Source organism: Lynx canadensis, chromosome F2 (genome assembly GCF_007474595.2).
Source record: "Lynx canadensis isolate LIC74 chromosome F2, mLynCan4.pri.v2, whole genome shotgun sequence".
NCBI lineage: Eukaryota > Metazoa > Chordata > Mammalia > Carnivora > Felidae > Lynx > Lynx canadensis.
In genome coordinates, this window is record NC_044320.2 from 9,740,646 (window position 1) to 9,758,011 (window position 17,366).

The window sequence follows — 17,366 nt, forward strand, 5'->3', positions numbered from 1 at the left end:
ATTGGTGAAGAGACACCTACCTGGATGCCAGGTAAGCGGTTACCCCACGAAAGAAGATTGTGTTGCGTGTTTTGCAGCAGAAGAGGGTTGATTAAGGGGGCTTGGATTCATCTGGTCTTTTTTTTTTTTTCAATGCGAGTATATTCACGTATTACTTTTATAATTGAAATTTAAAACTATTCGATGCTCCTTCTGTTTAGAGAATCCTGCAAGGTGAAACTGAGAATTACTCTCTCAGTGCTCATTCGCCCATCTAGTGATTCTTTACTGGGCGCATGTTGTTAACCAGACCCTCTTCTAGGTGTGAGGGCCCCCACTGAGCAAAGCGGGTGCACACCCCCTGCTCTCATGAACTTGGGCTCTATAGGAAGGGACAGAGAGTCAATGGATACACCAAAAACACCTGGTATGTTGGCCGATGGCATGACCGTGAGAACAATAAAGCAGGGGACAGGTGAGGAGGGAAGTGGTAATGGGCTCAGCTGCGGTGTGTAGCATGGTCAGAAAAGTCCTTGCTAAGGAGGCAGGAAGTGGAGAGACAACCCTGTGGTATCCGGGGACTGAGAGTTCCAGGCAAAAGCCCAGACAGCGGGGTGAGGACTGGAGAGGCCAGCATGGCTGAAGCAGGCAAGCCAGCGCCGACAGTCATGGGAAATGAGCTCAAGGTTGTGGGGGCAAAGCAGGGAGGGTATCGGGGATCGAGTAGAAGTTTATAGTCCACTGCGAGGATTTGGATTCTCACCCTGGAAGGAAGCCAGTGTGGGGGTGCCTGGGTGGCTCAGTTGGGTAGGCGGCTGACTCTTGTTTCGGCTCAGGTCATGATCCCACAGTTCGTGAGGTCGAGCCCCACATCCGGCTCTTCGCCGACAGTGTGGAGCCTGCTTGGAATTCTCTCTCTCCCTCTCTCTCTCTGCCTTCCTCCTCCCCCAAAATAAATAAATAAACTTTAAAAAAAAGGAAAAAAAGAAGGAAGCCAATGTGATTGTCCACACAGAAGAGTGATACGATCTAAGTTATATTTTTAAAAGGATCTCTTTGGTTGTTGATTAAAAAAAGAGACTGTAGGGGAGTGCCTGGGTGGCTCAGTTAAATGTCTGACTTCAGCTCAGGTCACGATCTGTGGTCCGTGAGCTCGAGTCCCGCATCAGGCTCTGCTCTGACAGCTCGGAGCCTGGAGCCAGTGCCCCCGCCAGGAAAGAGTTTCTACTTCTACCTGGCGAGCCAAAGCATATTTCCCTATACCTGAAATGATGATTTGAAAAGAATTGATCCCTGGAACCTCACCACTGATAAAATAGCATATGGCTCCTCCTGTAAGCCACAGAGATTTTTACAAGGTTTACGACCGACACATTACGATGTGCTGATGTCCACTCCCCCCAGACCGCTGCCACGAGAGGCTGGGCACAGGCTGGCATCTTGTCACTGCTCAGTATCTGTAGGGCAGATGGATTTGTGGATAATCTTCAGACCCGGATTGTTTTCTCTTGAATGTCCTCAACTCTGACTTAAGGCCCTCCTGTAAGGATGTATTTGCTGCATATTTGTTTTATTTCTCTAAATGAAAACAGCTCAAATTTTCTTGATTTGGAAAACAATCTATTGGGGCACCTGGGTGGCTCAGTCGCTTGAGGGTCCAACTCTTGATTTTGGCTCAGGTCATGATCCCAGGGTCGTGGGATCGAGCCCCCTGTCAGGTCCCATGCTGAGCATGGAGTCTGCTTAAGCCTCTCTCTCTCTCTCTCTCTCTCTCTCTCTCCCTCTCTCTCTCTCTCTCTCTTCCCCTCTGCCTCTCTCTCCCACTCATGCTTTCTGTCTCTTATATGAAAAAATTTTTGAAGAAAATAATGTATTATGAAGTCAAAATGTCAGATGGCAGGGACAGTATAATCAAAAAAATCAGAGGGGTGCCTGGGTGGCTCAGTTGGTTAAGCAGCTCACTCTTGATTTCGGCTCAGGTCATGATCTCACGGTTCATGGGTTCAAGCCCTGCGCTGGGCTTTGTGCTGACAGCTCAGAGCCTGGAGCCTGCTTTGCATTCTGTGTCTCCCTCTCTCTCTGCCCCTTCCCTGCTTGTGCTCTTTCTCTCTCTTTCTCTCAAAAATAAATGAAAACATTCCATTTTTTTTTAATCAGAAACACCTGATGTCCCAACATCCATAGGTAATCCCATTACCCAAGGTGGTCTAAACCACCTGTCTAACCTGCCTGCCTAAGCCATCTGTCGGCTAGTTATCTAGCCTACCTGCCTGCCATCCCACCTACCCCATCCGTCTACCCATCCAACTTTGCATTCTGTATATTATTTAGAATATAAGCCAGGCTAGTATGACAAATGACCCCAAAACAAGGTGGCTTACAGAGGGTAGAAGGTAATAGCTTTTGTGTGTGGCCATCTGGGTAAATATACCAGGGCTGCTCTGATGGTATGATGCTGTAGGGGGCCCAGGGTCCTTCTAGCTTGTTGCCCTGCCTCCCATGATGCATTGCCCTTGTTCTCATAGTCCAAGATGGTTTGCCACCACATCCACATCCCAGCAACAAGGAAGAGGAAGAAAGGAACTGAAGACATGCCCGCCCACTATAGAAACTCACAGTCTGGAAACCTTCCACATGCGTCTTCCCACATTCAGTTGCCCAGAATTTAGCCCTATGGCCACACCCCCCGGGCAAACAGGCTCAAAAAATGTCGTTTTTAAGCTACGTTAAACCCGGTTGTGCCCAACTGAAATTTCATATTCTCTTGCTAAAGGAAGGTGGGAGAATGGATATTGAGAGAAAACCTTCCATATCTACCATGTTTTCTATGTAGCATTATAATCCGCCTTTAAGCCAGTCAGTATGTCTTAAAAACCATTCTATTCCAATGAATATAAATACGCCACATCCTTCGTATGAATTCATAGCATTGGTTGCAAGAATGTACCATAAGGGACTTAATTTGTCTCTTCTGATAGAAACTTAGTTTATCCCCCCATGTTTGTACGATTATCAACAACGCTGTGCCTGTGTACGATCGCTTGAGTACGTGCCCAATTATGCTGGAGGATATCGTCCTTGACAGGGAAACAATTTTGCAGTGATTCAAATTGCTAAAATGTTCTCTAGACACCTTGCATGAGTTTAGACCCCTACCAGTAACATTTGAAAGCGCGTGTTTTTCCCCCACCCTTGCCGACATGAAGTACTAAGTCACATTCTTAAATCATTACCAATGGGATAGGCAAAAGGTTGTTTCCTCTATTTTCTGTTTATATGTGAAAGTGGTCAGAAATCACTCATCTGGAGGCATGGCTACTAAGTTAGATGATTCAGATTTTCAGCAAAACAAAGAATATTGGTGAGGTAATAATGATAGCTGATTTTCTTCCAAACCTAATAACGGGATTGTAAACAGCCATTCTGAAGGGAGAGTTCGCGCAGTGTGTTGAGTAAGGGATTGCTCGAGCAGCGGTGGGAAAAGTGGGAAGAGTGGGCGCTTTGGCCCAACATAGACCTCAGTTCAAATTCAAGCTCCACCACATCCTCTGGCGCCTTGGGAAAGTTCCATGATCTCTCCGAAACTTGGGCAGCGCCTGGATTCCATCCTTGATGTCCTGCCTCTAGACCCCCGGTCTTAGCGTCTATGCAATGGTAGTAGCAGATTGCCGTTTACTGCTCTGCCTCTGAGTCTCTCTCTCCCATGAATCTCAGCTTCAGGCGGGCAGAGATGGGGTCTCACACAATGCTTCAGTCCCGAGCAGGTGTCTGACACCCTGAAAACAGTCAATAAATATTCATGGTATAAATGAATAAAAAAAAAAAACATTTAAGAAGTAGGAAGGAAATGGATGGAAGGAGTCATGAAATGCCACCCTTCCTCACTTTCCATAACGTGACCAAGGACAGGCTGGTCTAAAGAGACACGGGAAGGAGGCGTTCTGCGTGGCCACGTGTCCACATCTGCATCTGTGTACGACCGCCTGTCCCCTCTGGGAGACTGAGCGTGTGACCGTGCAGGTGTGGTAAGATCACACGATGTCTGCCTCCTCTTGGCCTCGTGCGCGGCACATTCCATTGGTTGTCACGTGACATTTTCCCACCGCTCCGGGTTCCGCATTTTCAGTCCTCTGTGTTCTATATTTTCAAGTCACCTTGCCCCCCCACTGAAGCTCATAATCCCGTTGAGTAAAAGAAGTGTTTTCCAAAGCATGACAGGAAATTATCCAGATGACACCAGAAGCTTCCCCCTTACTGTTTGGGGCTCCTAAAATTCATGCCTGTTTTGGAAGCCACACGTGCACTGGATCCTGGAAAACTACAAGCGAACAGTAGAGGAAGTCGCAGCGCTTTGCCTGCACATGTATCGGGAGCTTTCATTGGTCAATGGCACCCACTGTGTCAAGCAATGGCCCTGTTCAAATCCTGCTCAGAGAGAAAGTTCACAAAGATTTGGAGCCTTAAATGTGACATTCTCCCAACCTCCTCCCTCAGCATTCTTCACAAGTGGGCACAGGAGAAGTCCCTGGTTCTATTTTGTATAGGCTTCCCATCTCTTTATAACCCACCATTAACGTTTACCTCACTTTTTGAAAATCCAAAATTATGTAAATTCCTGTTGCCTAACTGTGGGGTCGCTTCCTGTCGGATAGATTTGGTAATACTAAAGCAATTTGTTGAGATAATAGGGGACCACAAATGAGAACAACCATTATTCAGTAATGCGGCTTTTCCGCAGACGTTTGGTGTTAGCATAGAGGGATTCGGAGGGAGAGGGCAGTGGGAGGGGAAATGATGGTGGATCCAGAAGTTTTCTCCTGGAATTGAGACATCTTTATAATTAGTAATATTTCTCTGCATGATCGTTAACATCCCTCAACAAACGGAGCGAAACCAAACTCATAACATTTACTCTGAAAAGTCCAAACACACTACACTTTTCCGCCCAAGTCTCCGGATCGGAACCGTAAACCTCCTCGATCCTTCTTGCAGATTTCACGGCCCTGCTGGTGGACGTCGTTGGAAATTCTACCAGCTACCTCACAGAGATTTTCAAGTCAACCTCAATCCTCTCAGGTGTGTTCATCTTGAAAACTCTTGAAAAATTGGAGATTCGGAGAATTGGCGTCCATCAAGGGTATATCAAAGTTGGTAGACTCCCCACCCCAAGCCCTGGCACAGGCCAGGCTTCCCGGAACCTCTGTGTGCATTCTATTTAGACAATCAGTGTGGCCCAGTTGCAACCACTAGTATTTGAAGACTCCATCTTTCAGTCAGAGCTATTCCTGGTATCGAAGACCTTGGAGGAAGAGTCCGAGGCTCACAGTTAGGGGAATCCAGGCAGACTCAAGAAAACAGCTTCTACTGGATAGCTACACTCCCATTTCAAAGATGAGAAAACGGGGATTTAGAGAGGTTGCCTGTTTTGCTCAAGGTTAGTTCAGAATGTAGAATTCGATCTATATGCAGCCTAAGCCCATGTCCGGCATACAGCTGAGAAGGATCTGCCTCTTTCACAAGATGGCCTCATATAACCCCCAGGCAATTCACATTCCCCCAGGGACCCACTGTGCAAAGCACATTTCTAGTCAATTGCCCGCACATGGACTCATCAGAAGGCTGGTGTGCTGCACCATGCAGCAATTACTGTGCTAGAAACAGTGGGGAGCCAGAAAGAGAAATAATAATAGATATCATTAGCCACGAAGGACTCTTCCAGGGCTTTCCACGTTTTCCCTCATTGGATCCTAACTACAACCTTGTGGAATAACTACATGTTTATCCCCACTTTACGGGTAAGGAAACTATTGCATATGAGGTCAAGTGTCTTGCCCAAGATTATTCTACAGAAATGGAATTCTAACCCAGGCAATCTGGCTCTCTAAAGCCCATGCTCTTGCTTCCTATGCTAATGTATATAATAACAAGACCCCCATTACCAGCGATAATTATTATTATTATGACGATTTACCGAGCTTCTCCATCTGCCAGGCACCATACTTGATACCCAAACTCACACAAAACCTTCCATCCCATGGAGATTGGGGGGTTTGGAAAGCCCACAGAAGCGAGTGTGGAATTCAAATATTCACCATTTTAAAGATGGGTAAACTGAGTCCTAGAGAGGTCAATCAGTTCGCTCATGGCCATAAAGCTGGTAAATGGCAGCGCTGAGGTTGTAACACTGGTAGTTGACCCCAGAGGCTGTGTCCTTAGCCATTATATTATATTGCACGCCCCCCCCCCCCAAAAAAAAAAAACCCAGAAAATCAGGGCTGCCTTACAAGGAAGGAGTTATCCTTATTTTCCTATAACATCCTGAGCTAGGGATTTCCAGCTTAATTTTCATTTCAGCCAAAGACTTAAAGCTTCGGAACCATTGCTAAGCCTTGTGTACTCGTTTGTCTTCCAGTGAGTCAGACAAATGAATCCGACTGCACCGTCATCTGTATGATGACAGGAAAGTCAGGTGAACCAGCAGCCATTCTTTGACAAGCTCTCTGAGCTGAGGCATAAGCCGAACCCTCCAGCAGGTGAACCCAAGATTTGATCCTGTGGGTGTGGTTTTTGTAGGACGGAACCTTTCTGACTTCTGGGAGGTGGCAGAGAAATCTCCTGTTATCAACTACACATTTACCAGCAGCATGCCTGGTGGTCCAGGTGAGTGTGAACCCCCCAGACTCCTACTGTCGTCTCCAGACCAGGGGCGCAGCCGGCAGACTGAAGACTGAATTCTGCCCTCACGGGTTAGCTATACCGTGCTAAAATCAAAGGTTTTGGCCATTAAAGAAAAGTAATCTCTGGATTCTCTTACAAAAGAAGATCTGGTGACCAAGAAACAACGGGAGTTGAGTAGCCGCTGTCCCCATCTCTCTTATTAGAAGGGACACCTTTCTCCTTTTTTCCAGAACCCTCGCTGCTCCCTGTTACCTTGCTTTTTTTTTTTTCATATTAACTACCTGGCTTTTGTAGGTAATTGAATTTGTGACCTTGTTTAGACATTGTCACCCTGTAATACTCAGCCGCTACCCAACTGTCCTCTACGCCTCTGAAAGCACCTAGCCATCTGCTGGCCTTTTCCTTGGCACCAGGTGGCCTTTTTAGAACCACCTTCAAGCCTTCTTTTGTCCCTACACTTAACTGTCACTTCTAGCTGAATGAAGTTTCTTGAGTTCCAGTCCTTGCCATCTACCTTTGAATTAGAATAGCCTCTGAGCCAGTTTTCCTGGACCCAGCCTCTTATTTCTTTAAAATATCCATTCATTGGGGTGCCTGGGTGGCTCAGTTGGTTGAGTGTCCGACTTCAGCTCAGGTCATGATCTTGTGGTCTGTGAGTTCGAGCCCCGCGTCGACTCTGCGCTGACAGCTCAGAGCCTGGAGCCTGCTTCGGATTCTGTGTCTTCCTCTCTCTCTGCCCCTCCCCTGCTCATGCTCTGTCTCTCTCTGTCTCCGAAATAAATAAACATAAAAAAAAATTAAAATACCCATTTACTGCCATAAGAGTGATAGTCTTGAAATACAATTAGGTTTTGTCTCCTCACTGCTCAGAACTAAGTCAAGATCAGAGGGCCCAAAGTGCTTAGCTTGGAGTATACATTTTTCTGGAATTATATTCAGCCTCATCTGCTCTCTTCCTTTGAATCTTCTGTTCAAATGACATTGAAATTCCTGCCTCTTCTTGCAGATGGCATCTACTCCCCGTGCCTCTGCTGCCTTGCTCAGCCTGGAACTGTTTCCCCACTTTTCCATATTTCAGCACCCAATTTATCTGTCAATCCCCAGCTCAGCTGCTGCCTCCCCCTTCCTAAAAATCTCCCAATCAAAATTTGTCTTCTATCTCTATGACTCTGCACCATGGCGCTTGTACGTCATTTGGACTCTGTGTTACTCCAGGTTGGATCACAGGTGACTTTCCATGTGTGTCTGCTCCCTGAGTGGTCATTGATGGCAGACACCGAATCTTTTTCAGCCCCACAATCTTCCTCCCCCTCCCTTCCCCCTGGCATGTGTCATGTACATAGTAGGTTCTTCATCAGGGTTTCTCGGCGTGAAATGAAATTTACAGTAAATCTCCAGTTCCACTGGAGTTGGCTGCCGTGATTTGCATCTTGTAGCTGCATTTATTTATCTTAGTTATGCTGAGGAAGGAAGCTCGTCTCTTGTGGAACGAGGCTGCTTGATAAGGGGATAAAATGGGCATTTGGTGGGTTCCCTTCTCCTACTTGATTCTGAGGACAGATCTGAGGATTGAGTGAATGTCACTTCTTTAGAGTCCTTCCACAACCTTCCCACCCCAGTCTCAACTGTGTGTCTTCTTTGTGCTCCTTTATAAAGTACAAATGCTTGGGAAGAGAGAACATATGTACAAGTGGACTCACATTTACAAGGTTGATGTGCCCGATAGCCAGTCAGTCACCTGGCTGAGTGACGGTTTGATTGGGAGTCCATGAGTCCATGAGTCCAATTCATCTGGAAACAAGGACCGGGCCTCTGGTGCATGTGGGTATTACTGAGCCCAGAAGTAAGGCAGGAGAGAAGAAATAAGGCTGCAGGGCCACATCTTAACCATTGCACAGGATGTTCCGTACACAATGACCCGCCAAAGGGGCAAGCGGGGGCTGAAATCTCACCAGTGAGCAGGTCGGCCTTCGTCCACCCAGAAGGGACCCGATGGGCCAGTGGGGGCCTGTCATCCTAACGTGCCGTCCCCACCACTCAAGTCTTCCCAACTGGAGAGAGAAGGTAAAATTAACACTCGAACCCCGTCCTCCATTTCTCCACGGAGCACCCAAGGAGGCCGGGTAGATTTCCCCCTGAATTGCGCCTTCCTGCCATCTCTGTGAGAGCCTGTCTTTCAAGAAGCTTCCTCCTGGCACCATCTGATTCTGTTCACGGTGCTTCCTCACACAGTGTTTTTGGAAATTGATATTTTAGCTTACTTTGCCATTCAAAAAGAAACCCTCTTCTTTGGTGATATAGGGTACTGTTCCAAGTAAGGTTCGAAACTCGGCATTCAGTACATTTGTTGTCCAATGACCTTTCAGGGGCTTGACGGTTCTGTGTCCAAAGTGTCAACCATATGAAAGCTTCCCTTGACTATCAATCTCCCTTCACGTACAGCTACCAAGGGCTCGTCTGTGACTTCAATGCCCATACCCACAAGCCAGCAAACACTACCAAGGACAAGCCCCCCACACGGAGCCCAGAGCACCAGAGCGTCCTCTCTGAGAACTGTTCCCTGGACAGAGACAACTCCTCTTGCAAAGGGAGAGCAGACCCAGAACCCAGGAAGCCTTCCTGAGCTTCACTCCAGGACCGCGGCCACGCGGGGCAGCGCCTCCCCAACCCCAGCCTTGGGTAAGAAGCTTTCTCTCCCTTTCCCCTCCTGTTCTGTTTCTCCCTCCTAGTCCCCCCAGGCTCATGTAAATAAATAAAGTCCTTCCTTTCTCCCTTCTCCAAAGACCTCTTTCTTTTTCAGCATCCCTTAAATAAGAGAGAGACATGAGCCAGTATGGATTCCATACAGACAAGCCAAAGAGGCAAATATCATTGGCATAACGTCCTGCTAACCCTCACGTGCATGGCTTTTATTCTGAAATAGTTTAAGACTCACAAGACGTTGCAAAAATAGTACAGAAGTCTCCCTGATCCCTCTCACCCAGCATCCCCCAATAAGCATATCAGTAAGAATATCTGACACAAGTGAAGTACATTGAAGGATAAGGTATTTTTATTTTGGCAAAGCACTTAGCAATATCTCTCCTGAAATGAACACTAAATGGTGGACTTTTATGGCAGCGTTAGGCTGATTTAAAACTGGCTGGATAATGATGCCAAGAATATGTTAACGACATGATGCCCGCATGGAAATCGGCCACGGACGGCGTGCCAGGGGGTTCCTCCTTCCCCACCACCTTTGTGGACACCATCACTGGTGTCGCTGAAGATGAAAAGCCGTGCTCGTGCTATTTGGAAGTAAGATACAACTGAGATAACTCTTTCGTTAAAAGCCAACAGTGCCTCAGTGAGTTCTGACAAGGGACCAGAGTCATAAGATTCATTCATTCATTCATTCACCCACCCACTCATCAAGACGTGTGTTTACTACCAGACTCCAGACTGGCTGTTGAAAACGCAGCTCTATCAATGTTTCATTTCGTACTTGAGCTCGCAAGGGAGCTCAGGGAGGGAGACACAGGCATGTGAACTGAGAGTTACATCTAGCCTACAAAGAGCTATTGTCCTGGAGAGCCCAGTGAAGGGGCTTCTGGGAGGAGGTGAGAACTGATGGGAGTCAGGCAAGCAGGAAAACAAGAATGAGGAAAAGCAATCAACTTCACCGACCAGAAAGTCGTTAGTACCATAGCCAGTATCTTGACAATTACCCATAATTAGAAAGTTTCCTAGAATAATATTTTTTAAAAATGATGTGATGGCTAGTGGCAAGAAAAATCGTAAAATACTTAGCTACAAGCCTAGCAAGGAAAGTGCTGGGTTTTATACAAGAAAAAACTATAAAACTTTAATGGGAGAAATACATGCATATTTTTTTTTTAATTTTTTTTTTCAACGTTTTTTATTTATTTTTGGGACAGAGAGAGACAGAGCATGAACGGGGGAGGGGCAGAGAGAGAGGGAGACACAGAATCGGAAACAGGCTCCAGGCTCCGAGCCATCAGCCCAGAGCCTGACGCGGGGCTCGAACTCGCGGACCGCGAGATCGTGACCTGGCTGAAGTCGGATGCTTAACCGACTGCGCCACCCAGGCGCCCCAACATGCATATTTAAATAAATGATGTGATATCACTTCTCGGCCTTTTGGCTAAGATCGAGTGAAATAAAGGAAGTGATATACCATGTTCTGGATGAGAAATCTAAATATTTTTTTAAAAATTTGTAATTTTTTAAAGGTGCATTTAGTTTTGAGGGGGAGGGGAGAGGGAGAGAGGCAGAGTGTGAGCAGGGGAGGGGCAGAGAGAGAGGGAGACAGAATCCAAAGCAGGCTCCAGGCTCTGAGCTGTCAGCACAGAGCCCAACGTGGGGCTCGAACTCACGAACCGTGAGATCATGACCTGAGCCGAAGTTGGATGTTTAACCCACTGAGCCACCAGGCGCCCCAAGAAATCTGAATATTTTCAAGATGGCATTTGTTCCCAACTTAACTTACAGAGTTAACGTTTTCCAAGGGGGTGAGTTTTTTGTTTTGTTTTTTAAGTTTATTTATTTTGAGAGAGAGAGGGAGAGAGAGAGAGAGCAGGGGAGGGGCAGAAAAAGAGGGAGAGACAGAGACTCCCAAGCAGGCTCCGTGCTGTCAGCAGGGAGCCAGATGTAAGGCTCGAACCCACGAACCGTGAGATCATGACCTGAGCCAAAACCACGTGTCGGTTGCTTAACCAACTGAGCCACCCAGGCGCCCAATGGGTTATTTTTAAAAACTTGAAAAAAAGTTATTTTAATTCCTATCATGGAAATGAGCAAGAGAGAACCCCCAGCAATTGTTTAAAAGGCCACCAAGAGAAGAGAGAGAAGAGAAGAGAAGGACTTCCTCAAATGCCGTGATATTGCATTGTTATCAGTAGCATTATCATCATCTCCATTTTGATGATAACACCAAAAAACAACGTGAAGTCACTTGTCCCAAATTTCACAACATGGGGGGAGGCAGGAACAGCATTTCCCCTCCAGGTCTCCTTACCTCAAACCCCTTAACCTTTCCTCTAGATCATGAGATGAGAAATGTGCTCTTAACTTTGAGGGAACCCACTGTCCCCCGAACACACACTTTAGCTGATTGTTTGGACGTCCAAGGGATTTGCAGGTTTCTTTCTCGTTTTTTTTAAGATTTTTTTTGTGTCTAGTTTTGAGGCAGAGGGAGACAGAGTATGAGCAGGGGAAGGGCAGAGAGGGAGACACAGAATCCGAAACAGGCTCCAGGCTCTGAGCTGTCAGCACAGAGCCCGACACGGGGCTCGAACCCACGAACTACAGCATCATGACGTGAGGTGAAGTCAGACGCTCAACCGACTGAGCCACCCAGGTGCCCCAAGATTTTATTTTTAAGCGATCTCTACATCCAATGTGGGGCTCGAACTCACAACCCTGAGATCAAGAGTCACATGCTCTAGTGACTGAGCCAGCCAGGTGCCCCTGGACGTGTCTTTCTTGTTGGTAATGAGGAAAATAAAGCTTACCGTGGTCCATTTATCCCAGGTCAGGGTAGAGCGTAAGTCCCTGGGTCATCTGTATTATGCATGCACATTACATTTGGTAACATTTCAACGTTTTGGTAATTTTATACCTGAATCAAAATGGTCAAGAATTAAAAGTCTTCTGTTACTGCCCCATGTGCAGCTACCAGGAGGGTGACCCGGACTCCATGGGTGACAACCAGCAGTCAGGCGTGGACTTCCAACCTACCTGTGCCCTGGACTCAGACCATGGGTGAGAAAGCACCCGGAGGGCCTCCCTGGGAAACATCGTCCTCCACACGCACATCTCCTGCAGAGGCCATGACCACGTGGAGCCTTTCTGGGCCACCTGCTGGGGCAGCGTCCACACAGGGCAGCTCATCCCAGGCCAGCCCAGCCTCAGGTAAGAGGGGATGTTCACTGAAGTTAGCATTGTCCGTTTTTAAAACATTTTCTAAATTTTTATTTGTTTTATATTTTCTTATGTTTGTTTTTGAGAGAGAGAGAGTATGAGAGGGGGAGGGACAGAGACAGAGGGAGACACAGAATCGGAAGCAGGCTCCAGGCCCCGAGCTGTCAGCACCGAGCCCGATGCGGGGCACGAACTCGTGAACGGTGAGATCACGACCTGAGCCGAAGTCGGACGCTCCACCGACTGAGCCACCCAGGCGCCCCACATTCTCTAAATTTTTAAAATGTAATGCACACACAGAAAAGTAATAAACCGTAAGTTAGCACCATAATTAATAATCGTAAGGTGAACCCTCTCTTCCTTCTCTTTACCCCAACCCTTTTCTTCCCATCTTGGATGAGTGAGCGAATGAATGAATGAAAACTCCTTCTTCGCAGGAATCTCCCACATCCTCTCTCTTTTATGTGCCCACATTCCAATGTCTTCTTTTCCCTGGGTTTCACTGTCCATGAAACATGTGACCAGTAAAAGCCAACATTGTTCACTCCAGAGAATGCGACTGCCTTTTTGGTGGAGTATTATTATTTATTAATGTTATTACATTAATTACATATACAAGCTGTATATGCAATGTAAAGTAGCATGTTCATTACTTATGTACACAAATATAATTGTATATACATTAATACGTTATCATTTTTACTATCAGGAAAGCCTGAGTTCTAACAAAAGCAAGAGAAAAATTGTCAAATGTGATCCCAACTCTATATTTCTACGTGTATTTGTTTTTATGGGTGTGTAATAAATATACACAGAAAATAGAACATAGAACAAAATAAGACTGAAAAAACTTCACAACATATTAACCTTGACTATAACCGGGAAGTAGCTATGATTTTAATTTTTTTTCACTCCACTGACATGAATTTTCTATATTTTCTACTCCTCTAACCAAATACATAAGTTTTATTGTATTTGTTTTTGAAATCACTTCCTCTGGAACCTGCAGCCCAAGGCCCTCCATCCACGCTCACCAGAGTCCCTACGTCGTAACAGTCATCGTCGGTATTTAGTGTCCATTAACTGGCCCTTCCTCCCTCTGGGCCACACTCTCCTCAAGGGCCTGAGTCTTTAATCTCCAGTTCTCAGGAAACACAGCAGGCACTCAGGAAAAGTGTGTCAAACTACCTACATTTCGTAAGAAAGGGCCTAAGTGCCAAGTCTCGACTTGCTCGAAATCGCAATTGCGCAGACGCAGAAACGCAATTTTGATAGCTGTAATCGGAGTAGCGCCTCACATGATTGCACAGGAAAACTAAAAGCTAACGCCTTTGGTTTGGGCTAGCTGGATGCCAGCATCTAGCACGGCCCGAGGCCATGCGCTCTGGTCTTTATTTCAGACACAGCCGGGCTGGGACCCTGATTCCACCGTTGCTGCTGTCTGTCCTTAGGCGGCTCTCTTGATCTCTCGGAGGCCTGGGTTTTTCATCTTCAAAACGGGGGAGGCGATACCTGCTTTCAGAGTGGCTGTGAGGATTGGATCGGGTGGCCCGGGTGAGGTGTTGATCTCAGCACACAGCACCCTGGCACCACCCAGTCAATGGCAGCTCCTACTAACTGGTCCCACGGCACCCACAGCGCAGCATGGCCACAGCCCCCGGAGACGCGCTTCCCCAAGGGCAGTGGCAAACGGGATACCGCCAGAGCGGAGCATGCCTCTGCTCTCGCCCTGGGTCCCTTTCGTCTCTGATCGCCTGCGAGTCTGCGGTCCTTTCGTTCAACTGTAACCAGCGATCACAGACTAGTGAACTCTGTGTTGGGGTTGCGCCGAGAGCCGCTCGGTTTCTAGAACCGCACAGAAACACGCCCCGGTAGCAAGCATCAGTTGATGCCTTCCGGGTTCAGGGGCTTAGCTGATGAGTAGGAACCCCGTAATTGAAGAGGAATCCAAAACAGCTGTTGGCCCGCTTGGAGAAAATGGCAAGACTGCCCATGGACCCGATCTGCTCGCTAACCACTGTACTTCTTGGGTCTCAGAGAAGACGTCACCCGTCCCCAGCCCCCATTCGCTGCTCAGGTGTGGGTCAGCCTCACCCCTGACCAATCTCCCCCTCCCTCACCCCCTGCCAGGAGGCCGTGTTATCAGGTTGGCCGGGGGCCAGGATCTTGACCGCGAGGATCATGCCCCGAGGTGGCCCTTCACCAGGACTCTATGAGCATGATCAAGAGAACTGTTGAGATGAGCCCATGCTTGACGGTGAAGATGTGTTGAGCGTGCACTGAGCCTGTGCCCGGACGTAGAGGAGCGAAAAGCACGTTCGCTTCGCCCAGGAGCAGCGGTGCTTGGACGCTGCCCATGCCACGCCACTGCCGTCCCATCCACTTCTTCATTTCGTGCCAGGATCGGCGGCTTCCCCATGGCATCCGTTGCCCGTTTCCTCCTCTACCCTGGGAGTGCCGCCATTGCAAGTTCTATCTCCTCCTCCGGTCTGTATCCTTACTGCCCTGCCAGGTACCTGGCTTCATAACCGCCGCTGGTCGACTAGGGCAGGACCCGTGGCATAGGGCCTCTTCCCCCCATCGGGCATCCCGAGATCAAACACAGGCTCGGGGCGCCTGGGTGGGTCAGTCAGTTAAGCGTGCAGCTCTTCATCTCGGCTCAGGTCATGATCTCAGGCTGCATGGGTTCGAGCCCAGCATGGGGCTCTGCACTGACAACACGGAGCCTGCTTGGGATTCTGTCTCTCTCCCTCTCTTTCTGCCCGCCCCCTTCTCTCTCTCTCTGTCTCTCTCAAAATAAATAAACTTTTGAAAAATTCCCAAAACAAAAACCACGGGCTTACCCCTCTCTCATTTCCCCCCAGGAACCTTCACCCCTGGCACACAGACCCCGAATCCAACCAAGGCACCAGCCCCTAGATACCCACAAACAGGTAAGACCGTGCATCCGGGAAGAGAAACCCAACACCGTGTGGCTTTGGGGCAGGGGCTCGAGAGGACAGGATCGCCTGCAGGCTGACTGACCTGGTCACTGTACTTTACTGGTTCTCCCGGGAAAAGGGGCGGGAGAACTGGTTTATAAGTCTTGCTGTCTTATGAAATGGTCCTGTGGTTTGCGTAAAGCACTCCCTCTTTCTAGGCCACAGTTTCCCTAGAGAACTTTCAAGAACTTTTTATCCTGAAGGTGCTATGATTCTTCGGTTGTGTGTATAACCCAAGGCCAGTTCACGCTGACTTTTGCGAGGCCATTCTCGCCCCCTGCAGGTGACGCCCCGTTGGCCTGGCCATCTGCCCCTGGAGAGGAACCAGCCCTGGCCCCGGGACCCCACCAGGTTTCTAGTACGTACCAGCAGCCCACCGCTCTGTGGCTTTTGTTTGTTTGGAACGAGGTTGTGTCGTGCCGCAAAAAGAGGTCTGTTTGATAAATTTAGGTTCGGGCCGCTGGGATTCAATCCTAGCTCTGCCATTTACTGCAGAGGGGGTCTCCTGCGCTCAGCTTCAGGAATTCAGCTCCCTCGACTGTGAAGTAGGAATAATAACAATCATTGCAGGCACTAAAACTGTCTTTATCCCTCCCGGGTTTTGGATTGAGTAAGATAATGTGTGGGGAAGAGATTTGGAACGACAGAGTTCCGCATAACTTCATCCAATCAACTTGTATCGAGTGAACGCCTATTGAGCTAGGGGCTGTGCGCTTAGCCAAACAGAGGCTGTTCCTTTAATGAGCCTGATGTCCACGGGGGCAGCAGAAGGGGTAAGGGGTAAAGGATGACTCCGAAACTCAACCTCCATTCCCCAGGTGCAATTTACTTGTGTTCCATTTTATTTTGTTATTATTTTTTATGTTTATTTTTTTTTATTTTTGAGAGAGAGAGAGAGAGAGAGAGAGAGAGAACGTGAGTGGGGGAGGGGCAGAGAGAGAGGGAGACACAGAATCCGAAGCCGGTTCCAGGCTCCGAGCCGTCAGCACAGAGCCCGATGCAGGGCTCAAACCCACAAACCGTGAGATCATGACCTGAGCCGAATTCAGACGCTCAACCGACTGAGCCATCCAGGCGCCCTGCTTTTTGTTCCATTTTAAAGGACACCCTGCCTTCCCCACCTCTGACACCTCGTTTTTATGGAATTCTCGAGGAGGCTTATGTCCAGGGCTTAATGGCTGGGTTTTTGAGATCCCTCACAGAGGCCCGGGGCTTCGGGGTCTGGGGATGCGTTGCATCTTTCCACTTTGGGATGCCTCACTCCCTTCCTTTCTGTTCTGTAGGACAGAAATTGATACATCCCTTCCTTTCTGTTCTGTAGGACAGAAATTGATACAAAATGAGTCTATGACAGAAATTGATACAAAGTGAGTCTTTCAAAGCTGCTTTGAATCCTCAGGCCCCTCCTACTCCTGGACGCCTTTCTATACTAGTTTTCCGAATGTTCCTGGACTCTCCAGTCATATGTCAGTGAAGCATTATTAAATTCCTGGGGACGACACAGCCTCTTTTTTTCATACAGCAGAGATCTGCCTCCAACCCCCGCCCAACCTGCGGTGAATGGGCCTTTCAGACACAAAGCCATGATTATACTGCCGGCCCAAATTATAGCCATTTTCCCCCAGAGGTTCTAAAGAAACACATTATTGGAGCAGATAAGGGCAGTTGTCAGCCTGAGTTTCAGAAAACAAGTTAACTGTATTTAAAACTATCTGTATGTATATCTTTTTTTGTATCTATATCTACTTATATAGCTCTGTATATCATCTATCCATCTATCTCTGTGTTTCTATCCTTCTATCCAAC

General features: G+C 47.8%; 1 protein-coding gene across 1 annotated transcript in view; it reads left to right on the forward strand.

Annotated features, from left to right (window-relative positions):
* The window catches only part of HHLA1 (HERV-H LTR-associating 1), a 34,522-nt gene that overhangs the window by 7,331 nt on the left and 9,825 nt on the right, over positions 1 to 17,366 (forward strand). The window contains exons 7-13 of the mRNA XM_030303905.1: positions 4,972 to 5,055; positions 6,392 to 6,448; positions 6,553 to 6,645; positions 9,100 to 9,336; positions 12,331 to 12,570; positions 15,444 to 15,512; positions 15,844 to 15,918. Of these exons, the coding sequence (XP_030159765.1) occupies positions 4,972 to 5,055; positions 6,392 to 6,448; positions 6,553 to 6,645; positions 9,100 to 9,336; positions 12,331 to 12,570; positions 15,444 to 15,512; positions 15,844 to 15,918 (855 nt within the window). The remainder of the gene's footprint in view (positions 1 to 4,971; positions 5,056 to 6,391; positions 6,449 to 6,552; positions 6,646 to 9,099; positions 9,337 to 12,330; positions 12,571 to 15,443; positions 15,513 to 15,843; positions 15,919 to 17,366) is intronic.